The 15009-nt window shown below is 39.7% G+C and overlaps 1 protein-coding gene across 7 annotated transcripts in view; it reads right to left on the reverse strand.

Annotated features, from left to right (window-relative positions):
• The window catches only part of tmc3 (transmembrane channel like 3), an 85276-nt gene that overhangs the window by 18023 nt on the left and 52244 nt on the right, over positions 1 to 15009 (reverse strand). For 6 of the 7 annotated variants that reach the window (XR_003595106.1, XM_028014241.1, XM_028014242.1 and 3 more), the window contains 7 exons: positions 14090 to 14157; positions 13693 to 13821; positions 6246 to 6356; positions 3730 to 3855; positions 3436 to 3514; positions 402 to 444; positions 27 to 300 (listed from right to left, as the gene is read on the reverse strand). Coding sequence is in view for 6 of the 7 variants with exons in the window: in XM_028014241.1 (XP_027870042.1) it covers positions 27 to 300; positions 402 to 444; positions 3436 to 3514; positions 3730 to 3855; positions 6246 to 6356; positions 13693 to 13821; positions 14090 to 14157 (830 nt within the window). In the remaining variant the exon portion in view is untranslated. The remainder of the gene's footprint in view (positions 1 to 26; positions 301 to 401; positions 445 to 3435; positions 3515 to 3729; positions 3856 to 6245; positions 6357 to 13692; positions 13822 to 14089; positions 14158 to 15009) is intronic. The other variant, XM_028014243.1, reaches the window with a different exon arrangement.

Here is a 15009-nt window from a genome sequence, read left to right on the forward strand (position 1 = left end):
CAAAACTATCATGAAGTGTGTAATACCTGTTCGGTAAGTGTTCCACCTGGTGTTTGGGTAGTATGATCACAGCTGGACTTCTGACAGATCCAGACACACATCCTTCATTCAGGTCAGCTCCAGAAGCTGATTGGCTGATGGTACGGATGCTGTTACTACGATTAATAGGAGACTGAACGTTTGTAATGCTGCCATTTTGCTGGGGAGATGAGGTGTGTATGGAAGCTTCCTGGTTTGGGATGTCACTTTCCTGCTGATCTGGGTTTTTGTCAGCTGAGGCCTCTGGGACTTGCAGCCTTGCTGTAATAGTAGCAGTGGAAACACAATCACAACACTAGTTTTATCAGAACAAACCCCACACAACTCAAAAAAACAAAAAATAAAATAAATAAATAAAATACCTGCAGCCATCTGAAATACTTTTTTCTTGTCTTCTGTCCGCTCCTAAAAAAGATGGGAGGGGGAAAAATTCAAACAAAGAAAGAAAGAAATTCAACATCAATTGTTATTTTTGTCTTAAGAACAATACACTGCACTGGCTACATGTCTTTTTTCAAGGACTGATTAAGAAGAGATTAAAAATTCTAATTCAAAAGTACTTTATTGATCCCAAAGGGGAAAAAAATATTGTAACTCATATTAATCCAAATTCTTCAAAGAGTTTTTGTAGATCAGGGGTGCTGAAGTCCAGTCCTCAAGCGCTACCATCCTGCAACTTTCAGATGCTTCCCTTCCAACACACCTGAATCAAACAAATCTGTTGGAGTAAAAGTTGCAGGACGGTAGCTCTCAAGGACTGGCCTTGAGCACCCTTGTTGTAGGTAGTCATTACTGTTGGCAGGAAAGATCTCTTGTAGCAGTCTGTATTACAGTGAGTACGAAGAAGTCTCTGACTGAAGACACTGTTTTGCAAGACAGACTTATGAAGATGGTCAGGGTTGGTCTTGATTTTATGTTTGTGAGTTAGCCATAGATCCTGGCAATCCTGGTCCTCAAGGGCCGCTGTCCTGCAGCTCTTAGACGTCTCCCTGGTCCAACACACTTCAATCAAACAGCTGAATCGCCTCCTAAGTGCAGTCAAGTTCTCCAAAGTCCTGCTAATTATCTCATTATTTGACTCAGGTGTGTTGAAGTAGAGACACGTGTAAATGTTGCTTTGTCCAGATGACAGTAGGTTTGTTGAAGCAGGTGTATGATGACGTCTTCAACTCCAACTCCACAGCAATAAGCAAACTGCAGGGGCTCTTGATATGTGCTTGTTTGTGTGCACAGCAGGACTGCATTCAAATTATTTTCTTATAAAAAACAATGTCCCTTATACAAAAACTTAAGTACACAGTTTTACCTAATCAGAAGTGTTTTTTAATGGTGAACCATCAGCATTTAAGTGTAGTGCCAGTTTCCATAAATATATCTTCTTTTTTAGACCCAAGCAACAACAGCACTTCAAAGGCCTATTGTAATTTATTTGGCGCTACTCTTTGACTAATACAGATTTCAACCTAAATATGTTTGTTTGCTAAATATTTAGTTATTAAGCTAAATAGATAGATCTGAGCTAACTATTTAGTTTGAAAAATGTTTAATTTGGAGCTAAATATTTAGTTAGCAAACAAAATATTTGCAACTAAATATTTATTTTGTGTGTGTATGGTTGTGTGTCCTGTCTGTTTCTGTGTTGCCCTGTGACAGACTGGCGACCTGCCCAGGGTGACCTCACCTCTCGCCCGGAACGTTAGCTGGAGATAGACACCAGCACCTCCTGACCCCTCTAGGGACAAGGGTGTTAGAAAATGGATGGGTGGATCATTGTAGACTAAATATTTAGCTCAGACTTAACATTTAGTTGGGAACTAAATATTTAGCTGCAAATTAAACATTTATTTTCCTAACTAAGTTAGCGCATTTAATTTGAAAGCTAAATATTCAGTTAAACTAATTAAATATTTAGGCTGGAATACAGACATTTATGAATGTAGGAACAATATGGTGAAAATCATGGAGGACCAAGACTGACATAACTAAAAATTAAAAGCAGAAATATATGTTATTTTGTTTTTCCTTACACATGTTTTCGATCAAGAAATGCCTGTATGTTTTTCCTTTTCTTCATATGTGTTTTTGTCAAGAAATGTATTTACTTTCTTTTGCGTTTTCCCCTCTGATGCATGAGTTATTGACTATACAGTCTTCCAAGAGTGGGTCTTTTTGCACCCGTGTTAGAATCACTGTTTTCATGCTACTTTTGTCATTTTGATTCAGAATAATGTTTTGTAAAATACTTTTTGCTGTGTTTTATTTGACACAAGAATTATTTCATATTTGAAATATTTCATTTTTCAAATTTTTAAGCATTTTTAGAACAATTTCTAGAACATTTGTGATGATTTGTAGAACATTTTTAAAACAAAATGACAGCAGCAATTTTACAACAGCAATGTTGGAACAACATCAACATCCATTATGTATGTGTGGGGGGTAGAAAAAGCATGTTTGTTGAATCTAGCTAACCAACATAGCTAACATTACTGTCTGAATTCTATTGTGCTATCTGTATTACGCATGTGAGTGTGAAAGTGCAGTCATCTATCCATCCATCCATCCATCCATCCAGGAAATCCCAAGGTGTTCCCAGGCAAGGTAGGACATGCCGGGAACACCTCACCAGGGAAGTGTCCAGGAGGCATCCTGACAAAGAAGCCCGAGCCACCTCAACTGGCTCCTCTCGATGTGAAGGAGCAGCGGCTCTACTTTGAGTCCCTCCTGGATATCTGAGCTTCTCACCCTATCTCTAAGGGAGAGCCCAGACACCTTACAGGAAAAATTTATTTCGGCCGCTTGTCTCTGTGACCTCGTTCTTTTGGACATGACTCAAAACTCATCTATGGAGATGAGGATAGGAACTTAGATCTACCAGTAAATCAAAAGCTTTGCTTTTTGACTCAGCTCTCTCTACACCACAACAGACCGGTACAGCACCCGCTACACTGCAGACGTTGCCCCGATCCACCAGTTGATCTCCCGCTCCACTTGGTGCAGGAGATCAAAATTAAGCTGATGTTCTCCCCGACCCTGAGATTATTCTTTTTCAGCTAATTTATTTATGCATTTATATATATATAGCTATGAATTTTTATTTTATTTATTGAGATGATAAAAGAGAACACATTGATCAACAAGTTTTGCATGTCTTTCAACACATCCTCTCTCTTGGTTTTCTCATCCATGGTGTCAGACACACACATTTACTGAATGACACTTCATGACAACATTTATAAAGACTCCATGTTCATGACAGTGTCATGTCAGTCTTATGCACACCCCATCAAATAAAGTGTTACCAAACATTCTGTTTTTCACTGTTAATTTGCAAAATTAATACAAGGCAGAAAACGCTTTTTTGCAAACTGTCATGGTGACTATTTTAAAACTTACAGTCTGGAGCTGAATCCTCAGTTGGTTGTTAGTAAATTTTAGGGATCTGGCAATTGCTTGAAGATAATATATCAGCATACTGAAACACAAATGGTAAAAATACAAATATGTTTTAGAAAAAAGAATGTTGCAGCAAGTGATGTATATATTTACATGTATAAAGACACACACACACACACACACAGAAGTGAAGGCTTTCACTGGTATGAATAAACATGCAGGCGGGGCTGGGCGTGTGTGACATATATGAGACATGATCTGTTTAATGTCATGTTAGTGTGTGAGGCATCTTACAATAGCAGTAGCACTGCTGGCAGCACCACAACAGGGCTGGTGACATAACTCATCACTTTACTGAACCAAAGTGGGAAGTCTGATGCCACTGTATCTGAGATGATGTCATAAATCTTCTCCTGGCCACTGAAACACACATTTCAGCACTTTTACCCAAATTAGCTCTTTCAGAGGAATTATAAAACATGCAAGACTGAAAGATGTCAAGTCAATTATATCTTTTACAACTGTTACATTCAATTCAGATTTATTTATATGGCACAAATTCACAACAAGTTTCTATCAAAGAAAACCGATTGAATCTAGTCATTGACTAGCAACATTTCCTCCTCCTGGAAAATCAGAAAACCGCTAGTGTTGTGTTGCTGACTTTACAGCAAACCCTCATACAGAGCATGAGGGTTCTATGCTAGCTTTCCCTAGCATAGAGAGGGAAAGCTCCTCTTCAAAGCTGCAGTATGTAACATCTAGAAAAAATAGAGATTTTTTTTACATATTTAATAAAACTATCACTTTGTCATGACAGTATGGTATGAGACAGATAATCTATGGAAAAAAATCAAGTTCCTCTGCCTTCTCCCAGTGATCCCAGTACTGACCACAGAAATACACAGCTCAGTCAGAAACAACCAATCAAAGCCAAGAGGAAGGTCTTAACGCTGCCAATCAGGCCTGTGTATGTGCTACATATCCTTCCCCTCAATAGTAGAGCCCATCATGAATCATCTGCTTAATATTGCCACTGATGACGGTGGATAAACAGTTCTTCTGGAACAGTAAGTTGTTTCCATGCAATTACCAAATTGAGCAGCACATACACAAGACTGAGTGGCAGTGCTAAGGCATTTCTCTAGGTTCTGATTGGTTGTTTTTACCAGAATCAATGCATTTCTCTAGGTCCCAATAGTAGCTCAGGCAGAGGGCGGAGGAGCTTATAGAATAGAATAGAATAGAATAGAATACTTTATTAGGATACCTTATTCATCCCAGCAGGGAAATTACTTCGCAGTTACAGCCTAGAGACAAGACACAATAACAACTACCACTGAGTAGTAGTTGTAGATAAAATAAAATATAAAATACTATGAATTGTAAAAATATAAAATGCTGTTAATATAAGAAGCAACTTAAGAGCAGTCCTTGCAAGATTCAAAAAATGCAGATATGTATATGTAAATATATGTACAGCAAGTGTGCCACAGTGCAGTTGTGCAAAATTGGACTGATTAGTGCAGAACAATGATTTAGCTTTTATTGTACAGTGAGATGGCATGTGGCAGGAAGGATTTCCTGTATCTGTCCCTACGACAGCGGAGCTGGAGCAGCCTATGTGAGAAGGAGCTCCACTGTCTGTCCACTATGTGGTGGAGAGGCTGCTGTTTATTGTCCATAATAGACAGAACCTTCTTCAGTGTCCTCCTCTCCACCACAGTTTCCAGGGACTCCAGCCTTAGTCCCAGTACAGAGCCAGCTTTCCTGATGATTTTGTCTGGTCTATTAGAGTCGCTGGCTCTGATGCTGCTTCCCCAACACACAGCAGCAAAGAAGATGGCGCCGGCAACAACACTGTGATAAAAGGTCTCCAACATCTTGCTGCACACATTAAAGGATCTCAGCTTCCTTAAAAAATAGAGTCTGCTCATCCCCTTCCTGCACACAGCGTCAGTGTTAGATGCCCAGTCCAGTCTGTTGCCGATTACAACTCCCAGGTACTTGTAATCCTCCACCTCCTCCACCACTTCCCCTTTGACCTTTAGTGGCCGTGAAGGTATCTTCTTCCTTCTGAAGTCAATCACCATCTCTCTGGTCTTACTAATGTTGAGCCTCAGGTGATTCTGCTCAGACCACTCCACAAAGCTGTCCACCAGTGTCCTGTACTCCCCCTCCCCTCCATCCCCTATACACCCGACAACCGCTGAGTCATCAGAAAACTTCTGTAGGTGACATGACTCAGAGTTGTACTGGAAATCAGTGGTGTACAAGGTGAAGAGAAAGGGAGAAAGCACAGTTCCCTGTGGAGCTCCTACGTCACTGACCACCACATCAGACAGGACACTGCCCAGACGGACAAACTGTGGCCTGCCTGTCAAGTAGTCAGTAACCCAGGAGATCACTGAGTCGTTGACACCCATCCTTCCCAGCTTCTCACCCAGTAGCAGAGGCTGGATGGTGTTGATATTTTTCACAGATTATTGTGCTCATACCATACAGTCACGACATGGTGACAGTTTTAAGAAATGTGTAAAAAAACAAATTTTTTTTCAATAAAACTTACATACTGCAACTCTAACAGGAAGAAACCTTCAGCAGAACATGGCTCAGTAAGAGCGGCCATCTTCCACAACCGTTCACAGCTTTTGATCACAGCAATGCTGTGTGGTATTCTCAAAATGAAGAGTTTTTCAATGGAAAAAATAAACTAAAAATTAGACCTTGACAATAATATCCTTCAACAGCAAATAACATCTGTTTGTACGGTTTGTATAAACAGATGCACATGTGCCTTCTGATTTTACCTGAATGGTCCACAGTGTTCCGATGGTCTATATCGCACAATGGCAAAGATGGTGGGGAGCATACACAGGAACAGCATGAAAAGTAGCATAGCCAAGTAGAAATTATTTGATCTGAAAAAGCAAAATACAGTTAGCAAAGAGCAAATTGAGAAAAATTTCATAAAACCTTTTATAAGCAAACATTATGTTGAAGAGGGTTGGTTTAAATAGGTCACCGGCAAGAACAAAGCAGACTGTGAATGTGGGGTTTAAAGCGATCTTTTTTACATATTTAAGAGTGTCTCTATATATTGACAGTGGAATATGAGACAGCTAATCTGTGAAAACGTCAATTTATCCACCTCCTCCCAGTCCTACTATTGCCATCTGAAAAAATATCAGAGAGGAAGGTCTTAGCCACAGGGGTGAAAGTAGTTTTAAATTCCTGCTGGTACTATGACGAAAGTTGTCAGTGACTCATTATGTCAACCAAAACAAATACAAATAGTTTAATAAAAACTTAAATATTTTACTGTACTAAAGGCTACCTGTATGGATAACACTGTCATGGTTTGAGTTTTTCTGTGTATTAATATTGATTTTCCTGTTTCTGAGTCTCCATGTTGTCCTGTCCTCCCTTTGATTGTTCCCAGGTGTGTCTCGTTTCTGTGATTACCCTCTGTGTATTTAACGTCACCTGTGTCTCTGTCGGGTCCTTGTCATGTGTCAAGCCAGTCGTCTGTTGTTGTCTATGCTGTCTAGCTGTTTGTCAGTCGTCCATTCGTTTCGCCAGTTGCTACCAGTGCTGAACCCTGGATTCTGTTCTGCCGTGCTGCCTGGTTGTTTGACTGTTTGTAGAGTATTTCGGACTTACTCATCATTAAACCATCACTTTACTTCTACCTGGGTCTAAGCGTCCTGCCTCACCATCTCCACCCACACAACGTGACAAACACAGAAAGTATAAGCACTTCACAATGTGGAAAAAGTATGTAATTTGGTTTCTGCAACATTTGAAATATCTATTAATGGGTAAAGATAAAATCAGAAAAAAACGGTATTGATCTTTCAGCTGTGTTTGTATTAAGATCTCATGGTGTTGCATCAATTGGAAGACAGAGGAGCAAAACCCACCAAGTGTAGTTCAAGTTAACTTCTGAGAAAAAGAAAAGTCTTTGCTGAATTTAATGCATCAGTTTAATCATAAATTAGGAGCTAGGAACTGAAGGCTGAAGGAGAAACAACTTCTCCCACTCTTTCATCCTTACTGACAGCATTGACTGCTAAAGATATTCCATATCCAGTTTTTATAATTTTATAGCTTTTATAATGTCACCTCTTTATAATTTTTTATAACTACTCTTACATTTTAATTTTTGCAACTACTTTTACATTGACAATTTTGAGGCTCTAGACAAAAATCAGCTTGAAACCTCACATAAATTTGAAACAATAGAAAAGCAGATTCTGCTACTGGAAGTGAATATTGCATTAAACAATCTTTGTTGCAACGAAACAACTATTCCCATAAACAATGAAGAGGCTGCATGCCCTGCACCACGCAGCCCGCCCTGGAATGTCCTGGGAGCTAAACCGGAACAGATTGTGGATCTGACGAAAAAACCAACGCCGATAACCCCTCGCTTGGACAAATCAGCATGGCGGCTTTGAGCCAAAACCCACATCCAATGTCAGCACCTGCTGCACCTGCTGGACAACAAATGAGGAGAAACTATTCCACTGGCCCTGTTTCGCAGGACAAAACGACCAGCCCGAGCAAGAACACACCCCGACTCTGTGGGAATCCCACTGAAAAACAGATTTGCTACACTTCAACAAGAACCTGTGAGGGAAACCTCAGCTTAAGACATCAACCACAGGTATGAAGCACATTCACCCCCCAAAGCAAACACTAAGAAAAACTCAAATATGCCAAAGTACTTAATGTTAGAGATGAGACAGTATGTGGAATCAACCATTTCTGCAGTGCCAAGAGAACCAGAGTCATGTCCTTTCCCAAATCTACTGTATGTGATATGACAGAAAAATATTCTCTCTAACCACAGATTAGTCAACTATTGAAACTCTAGTTGTGCATGTGGGAGCTAATGATCTGGCAAAAACAACAATCAGAGACTCTGAAAAAAGACTTTACCATTCTTCTGGACCCTGTTGGAAAACTAAAACAAAAGATTTTTCTTAGTGGCCCTGTTCCACAGCAGGGTGGGGTGACGAAATACTCTCGATCACATTTAGTTATGTTTAATGATTAGTTATTTCATTACCCTAGGTTCTGTTGTTCATATATGCCTGAGTCTATGTGGCAACCTTTCTTTAGTGATTCTAGTTAGGTTATTTCTTTGTTTAGTCATTCTAGTTATTCTAGCTTTGTGTTCCTTAATTCGTATCATTTTTTTTTAGATCAGCCTTGTTTCTGTTTGGTTATTTCAGTTTCCCCTCCTGTCTTTGTCTCTGTAGTTCATCATGTTTTCTTTTGGTCTTAGTGTAACTTAGTGTAAGAATGATTTCCAGCTCCCTTGTGTTCTCTTCCCCTCCTTCTCTTGTATTCCCCTGTGCATCTTCCTGGCGTCCTGTGCTACTTTCTCTCTCAACTCCTCAGCCTAGTTTCTGCTCTAACTACTCTCAACTGTAATTAATTAACTCATCAGCCCAGGTCTTCTGTCACACTCACAACTCTCTAGTATTTAAGCTCCTCTATTTCAGGTCAGTCCATCTTGTCACTCTGTTTTTGTTTACTCTGCTATTAATTTCCTGTTTCTCTATGATCTCCTCAAGTCTTCAGTTTTGGGTTTGTTTTTTGGATTCTATATTCAAGAATGTCATAAATTGTAACAAAATCTCTTTGGGTCATTTCACCTCTTTTGAATATCTGGGTATTGAGGTAAAAGGCCATAAACAAACTTTGATGCTAACTTTATACAAAACTTCAACATATGTACAAAACTTCTTTGCTGATTTTAATAAACTTTTATCTCTCATATCTATTGATTATGATTGTTTAATAATTGTCGGTTACTTCAACATTCATATTGACAACCCTCAAGACAGAGGGGCAAAATAGCCATGTTATGATATTCTTGATAATTTTGGTCTAATTCAACATAATAACCAGGCAGTGTGTTATTATGTCCAGCAGTGTCAAGGACACACACTGGACATGGTTATCAGTAAGGCTGTGAATATTTCCAATGTCTCTAGAACTGATGTCGTCCCGTCACATCACTTCTTGTTATCTTTGAAAATACCATTAGCCAAAAAGCTACTATCACAAAACGTTCTTTCACAGAAAACTCAGCAAAAACATTTCATCAAATCTACTCTTCTTCCTCGCCCTTAAGTTGTAATGATGTAGATAAGTTGGTATATAGCTTTCATTCTAAAATTTCAGATATCATTGATTCCATGGACCTTACCACAGGGGCCGCTTTTCATTGGCTGATGCCCATTCTACGTAGTAGCGGCTACAACGTGTGTGGCCGTCTCACAAACACACGCTTCCCGTTAGCTAAGTACAGCATAAAGGCAGAACTGATACAACTTCTACACCTTGAAGCCTGTCTGCTACACAGTCTTATGTTAGCTAAACAGATCAATATCCAATGTGTACTGTATCTGACATACAGTAAAGATTTTATTTTAGCAGAAAAGGCTTTGGACTAATCTGTTACTCGTGTTAGCCACTCTAGCACCAAGTACAGCTAGTCAGTCAACCATTGCTGTGTTCAGGGAAGCGCTGATTAATAATCGAGAAATAAATATCAAGCCTGGAAACTTGATATCGTAACGGACTGAATGTTATGTTTTTAACGTAATCTTTGCTCGTCTTGCGGGGAGCAGGCGGTTGCCATGGTAACAGGTGTGCTTACAAAGAGAGAGAGTAAAAAGGTATGAGTGGTTTTGAGTTGATCACCTGTTCGGGTTATTTTACCTTTGTTGACCTTTGCTGTGGCTCATTACAGCCACTGTAGTTTCTAAACATTGGACTAATTACCTCGTTCGTTTGTGAGTATACCTCATTCACAACAAACATCAAATAGAACAAATACATTTCATAAAATTTTAACAAACAAATGGCTTCTACTGTGGTAATTCTGTGAAATTAAATTAATTATATCCCAACTTCAGAAGATTTGCCTTTACCTTTACAGAGCTCTTTGGTTCCTCCTATCAGTCTGTAGCTTCTCATATTGATGTCATCAAACCAAATTTCAGATCTACCATAACTGACTGACCTGCTGGCCTCAGGTTTGCAACCAGCTTGTGACTGAGAAACCAGTAACTTCCTCCCAGATGATGACATGAACTTGTTAGTTCCTCTGTCCATTGTAGTAGCTGATCTAATGTGAAAATCCGGTAGAAATGATGCACTAATCGAGTCATGTTTACATAGAAACAACGCGCTGCGAGGCTTTGTTTGTGAGACTTGCTGTCACGTGGGTCGGTTGTGAGCTTAGCTTGGTAAGGTCCATTACTCCCATTAAAGTGAAGGCTGTGTCTGGTAGGATCAAGTCTGAGTGGAGAAATGCACAGTTAGATCTGCAAGACAACTCTGCCATAGAGCCAAAAGTAAATGGCGTAAAACTCAACTTCACATTTATTATAAAATCTACAAAGATAGACTGCATAGCTATCACTCAACACTAAAACATGCAAGAGAAACATTTTTTGTAGAGATCATAAGTAAAAACATTAACCAAGCTTGAGCTTTAATTGCAACAGTTGACAGTCTCACAAATCCTCCTATGACGTTACCACCTGAATTTCAATCTAATGCCACCTGCGACCAATTTGCCAGCTTTTTTGAAGAGAAATTTTAAAAAATCAGAAGTTTAATCTGCACATCCACTCTAAAGCCAGTACCAATGCTGTACCCAAACATAACAAATACAGGAAAAATGACCCAATTTCAACCACTTAATTCTAAAATTTTAGAAGAAATTATAGGTCAATTAAGTTGAAACCTGGTAGTAGTGATGGACTCAGACCTGAACCTTTAGAGCCACATTAAGACAGTTACAAAGATGGCCTTCTATTACCTGAAGAACATTTCCAGGATTACAGACTAATGTCTCAGTGAGATCTAGAAAAACTCATCTATGTGTTTATCTTTAGTCTTATTGATCACAACAGCGTCTTCACAGGTCTACCTAAAAAAATCAGACGGCTGCAGCTGTTACATAGCGCTGCTGCTGGCGTTCTCACTAAAACCAGGAAGTTAGAGCACATAACACCAGTTCTAAAGTCCCTCCATTGGCTGCCTCAGAGAATAGACTTTAAAATCCTGTTGATAGTTTCTAAATCACTGAACGGCTTAGCACCACAATACATTAAAGATCTGTTGTTGTATCAACCTTCCAGACCTCTCAGGTCTTCTGGTTCTGGTTCGGCTCTGCATCCAGAACCAGAACCAAACGAGGAGAAGCAGCATACAGCATCTATGCTCCACAAATCTGGAGCAAACTTCCAGAAAACCTAAAAACAGCTGAAACACTGAGTTCCCTTAAATCTTGACTAAAAACCCACCTGTTTAGAATTGTATTTGAGTCATAATAAATTAAACCTTGATCAATATATTTGATGTGTTTGATTTTGGTGATGGAGCTCATCAAAATGTAATATTTGTTAAATTGTTGACTATGTAGTGCTTTCTTTATAACTTTGTAACTTTCTGTTTTTTATTATGTAAAGCACCTTCAACTTGATTTATTGATTGATTGATAACCTAGACGGTTATTGATTGTACTAAGTGCCTAAAAAATACACAATATTCACCCTTTAAAGCAGTGGTCCCCAACCTTTTTATCACCGTGGACCGGTCAAGGCTTGGCAATTTTACTGCGGCCCGGGGAGATGGGTGGGGAGGAGGTCAAATGACATAATTTGTGATTTTTTTGTCCTGATTTTCCCCAAATTACAATATTAGAAAGTTCTGAGTTCTAAGATTATCGCTTGTGATAATCGTACGATCATCCTGTCTGTGTGGTGTGTTACGTGGAACGTCGGACCGCTCCCATCTAAAATCGGACATATTCAACATGTTTGACTGTCTTGGCCCTTTTATCGCAGCGTGTGGGTTTTCCCTGATGGGGAGCGAGAACACAACTTGTTGAATGTGACAGGTAGCCAATCAGAAAGTACAGTGATGTAATAACAGAAGGGAATCCCAAGCAGCTGACCTGGTGCAAAAAAGAGTCTGGTTTAGTGCATAGTGCAGCAAATAGAGCGGCTGCTCCCGTCGTCTTTTATCAAACGCCTTTTCTTTTGTTATGTCTTGTATCGCTTAAAATGAGCCACAAACTATCACTACTGCTTCTACATCGTCATCCATGTTTGATTATTCTGAATTCACGGATGTATGTTGGGGGTTTTACTGGATTTTCTTCTGGAATCGGAATGTTCGTGAGTGGAATCGGTTCGTGTGTGGTGTGTTGCTCCTGCCGTGTGGCTGGACACACGAACCGACCGAACCTGTTGGACTTTTATCGGCTCGTGTCGTGTGTGGTCACAAAATCGGCCGACGGGGTCTGGTTCAATAAAGGCAGGAATCAGACCTAAAACTCACAATCTCTATTCCTCTCATCTCGTCTCGACCACTGCCCTCACACTCTCTGACTCTGGTTGCTATGGTAACATTTACATATCCCTTCAAAATAAGACAGAGACGCGCCACAAAAACAAACATTTTACTTTCGTGAAAATTTTAACTCACGATAACGACTAATGGGAGCCCTGAGCTTGTTTCTCTGCAACAAGACGGTTCCATCTGGGAGTGATGAGAGACGATGACACCCTTAGTGTTGCTTATGCACGGGGTGCTTGGTCTCTAGTGGTGAAGCAGTTTGAAGCTTCATTGCCTCATTAACAGGCTGGTCAGCATATCATGCAGAGCTTGGAATGTGGGAATCACCTGCCAGGATAAATCCATTCTCCTGTCTCTTCTCTGGGCCTTTTCCCCGCACAAAGAAACTTTCCAAAGAATCTGATCTGTTTCTTACTCATTTTGCTGCTTGTAGACTCAATGTTGGCGCGCAAGACGTAACCTAGAAAATCCGGTTAAAGGATTTTCAAAATATAAGCTCCTCCAGACTCAAGTAATACGTAAAACGGAAATATTTAATTATTTCTTGTGCAGCTCGGTACCAATTGGTCCACGGACCAGTAACGTCCGTGGCCCGGATGTTGGGGGCCACTGCTTTAAAGCAGTGTGCTCCAAAATCTTTTTTTTTCAAATGAACAACCAATGGAAATTTCTGGATGTAACATAAGAGCTAAATGGACCATAAAATTGTGCAGACAGTTGCTATTTTGAAAGGTTTACATAGAATGTAGTTTGCATTCAGTGTATCTTGGACATTTGCAGATACTTATTTTTGATAAGGAGATTGTCCACATAAAATATGTATGAATGGAAGGGGGAATGTGACGTGAGATTTGCAGAGGTTCTGACCTGGAAGCCCGGAAAACCTGCTGATGAGGAACATTACAAGTGAGGACAGCCCAGCTCCTTAGATACATGAGACCAATCAGTTTCAACACATTAAAGGCAGGGAGGCATGGAGAGAAAAAGGCTCCCATCCTGAAGAAAGACACACGCACAAACACACACAGCATTATAAAACAGGCATTACGCTTAGAGGGCCATGGTTTCACTTCATTATCTGTGTAGTTATGAGTTTATATCTCCTGAAATTGGCCAAAAATATATATCCAGGCCAGGCAATTGGGTGAAATTAGGTTTTTAGGGGGTCATATTCTTTATAACAGGGTCACAGTCACAACAGACACTCTATTAGTTCTATATCAGATTCGTTTTACTAGGGCTACAAATAATCGTTCAGACTTACCAGATCATTCCTTGGTTGTAGATCAAGTGTAGGACATTTTCAGCTATTTTAAATTCTCCATATTCAGGCTGCAAAAACATATCAAAAGTTTATTTTATTGGTATTACATGTGTTTCTGTAAACATTTAAAACTGGCTGATTTTTTAGGCTGGGAAATCAACACTTCACTACAGTTTGGGAAGAAGTTAGATGAAGCAAATCCATCAGTTGCAGTCCTTTTATCAGTGTTTTCTGTTATAGCTCATTTTAAGTCTGGAGTCCATGAATATGCCTGGAGTGATTTTTCAAATCTGGTTCAGAAGGCTGAAAGGCTTAGTTTATTATACACCCAATTTTCATTGACAGAAATAGAAACAGTCATTAAGTCATCGGAGAAATACACTTTAGCTAAAACCCATTAGTTATCTTCACAAGCATATTGGCATCATCAAGACAGGGGCAAAAAGTCAGGTGTGGACTTTATCTTGAATAGACACACCACACGGATCCGTACAAACTAGGGAGGCTCCGATCTGGTGTTTTGCTTGCTCTGTGGCAGCTGAAGGAGGAACAGCTTATCCTGCTCTCTCTCATCTTTACTATTTTTAAAGTTATTTTTAGTTATTTCTAGTTATTTTTAAAGTTTTATAGTTATATTTACATTATCGACATCATAACTGGATTACTTCAAACCTAAGGACTGGGGGATTTTCTTACTTTTATTTTTACCTTACTTTTCTTCATCTCCAAGTTGAACCAGGGCAAAATGCCTCCGGCTGACCCCAAGGACATTAGCAGTATTATACAACGACTTCAGTCTATAGAAATGAAGATTAAACAGCTGGAGGTGAACTTTGAGATCAACGCTACCTGTGGAAATGAGACAACTCTTCCTCAAATCAACGGAGAGGCAATAGCCCCGCATCAAGCAGCCCACCCTG

This window comes from Xiphophorus couchianus, chromosome 4 (genome assembly GCF_001444195.1).
Source record: "Xiphophorus couchianus chromosome 4, X_couchianus-1.0, whole genome shotgun sequence".
Lineage (NCBI taxonomy): Eukaryota > Metazoa > Chordata > Actinopteri > Cyprinodontiformes > Poeciliidae > Xiphophorus > Xiphophorus couchianus.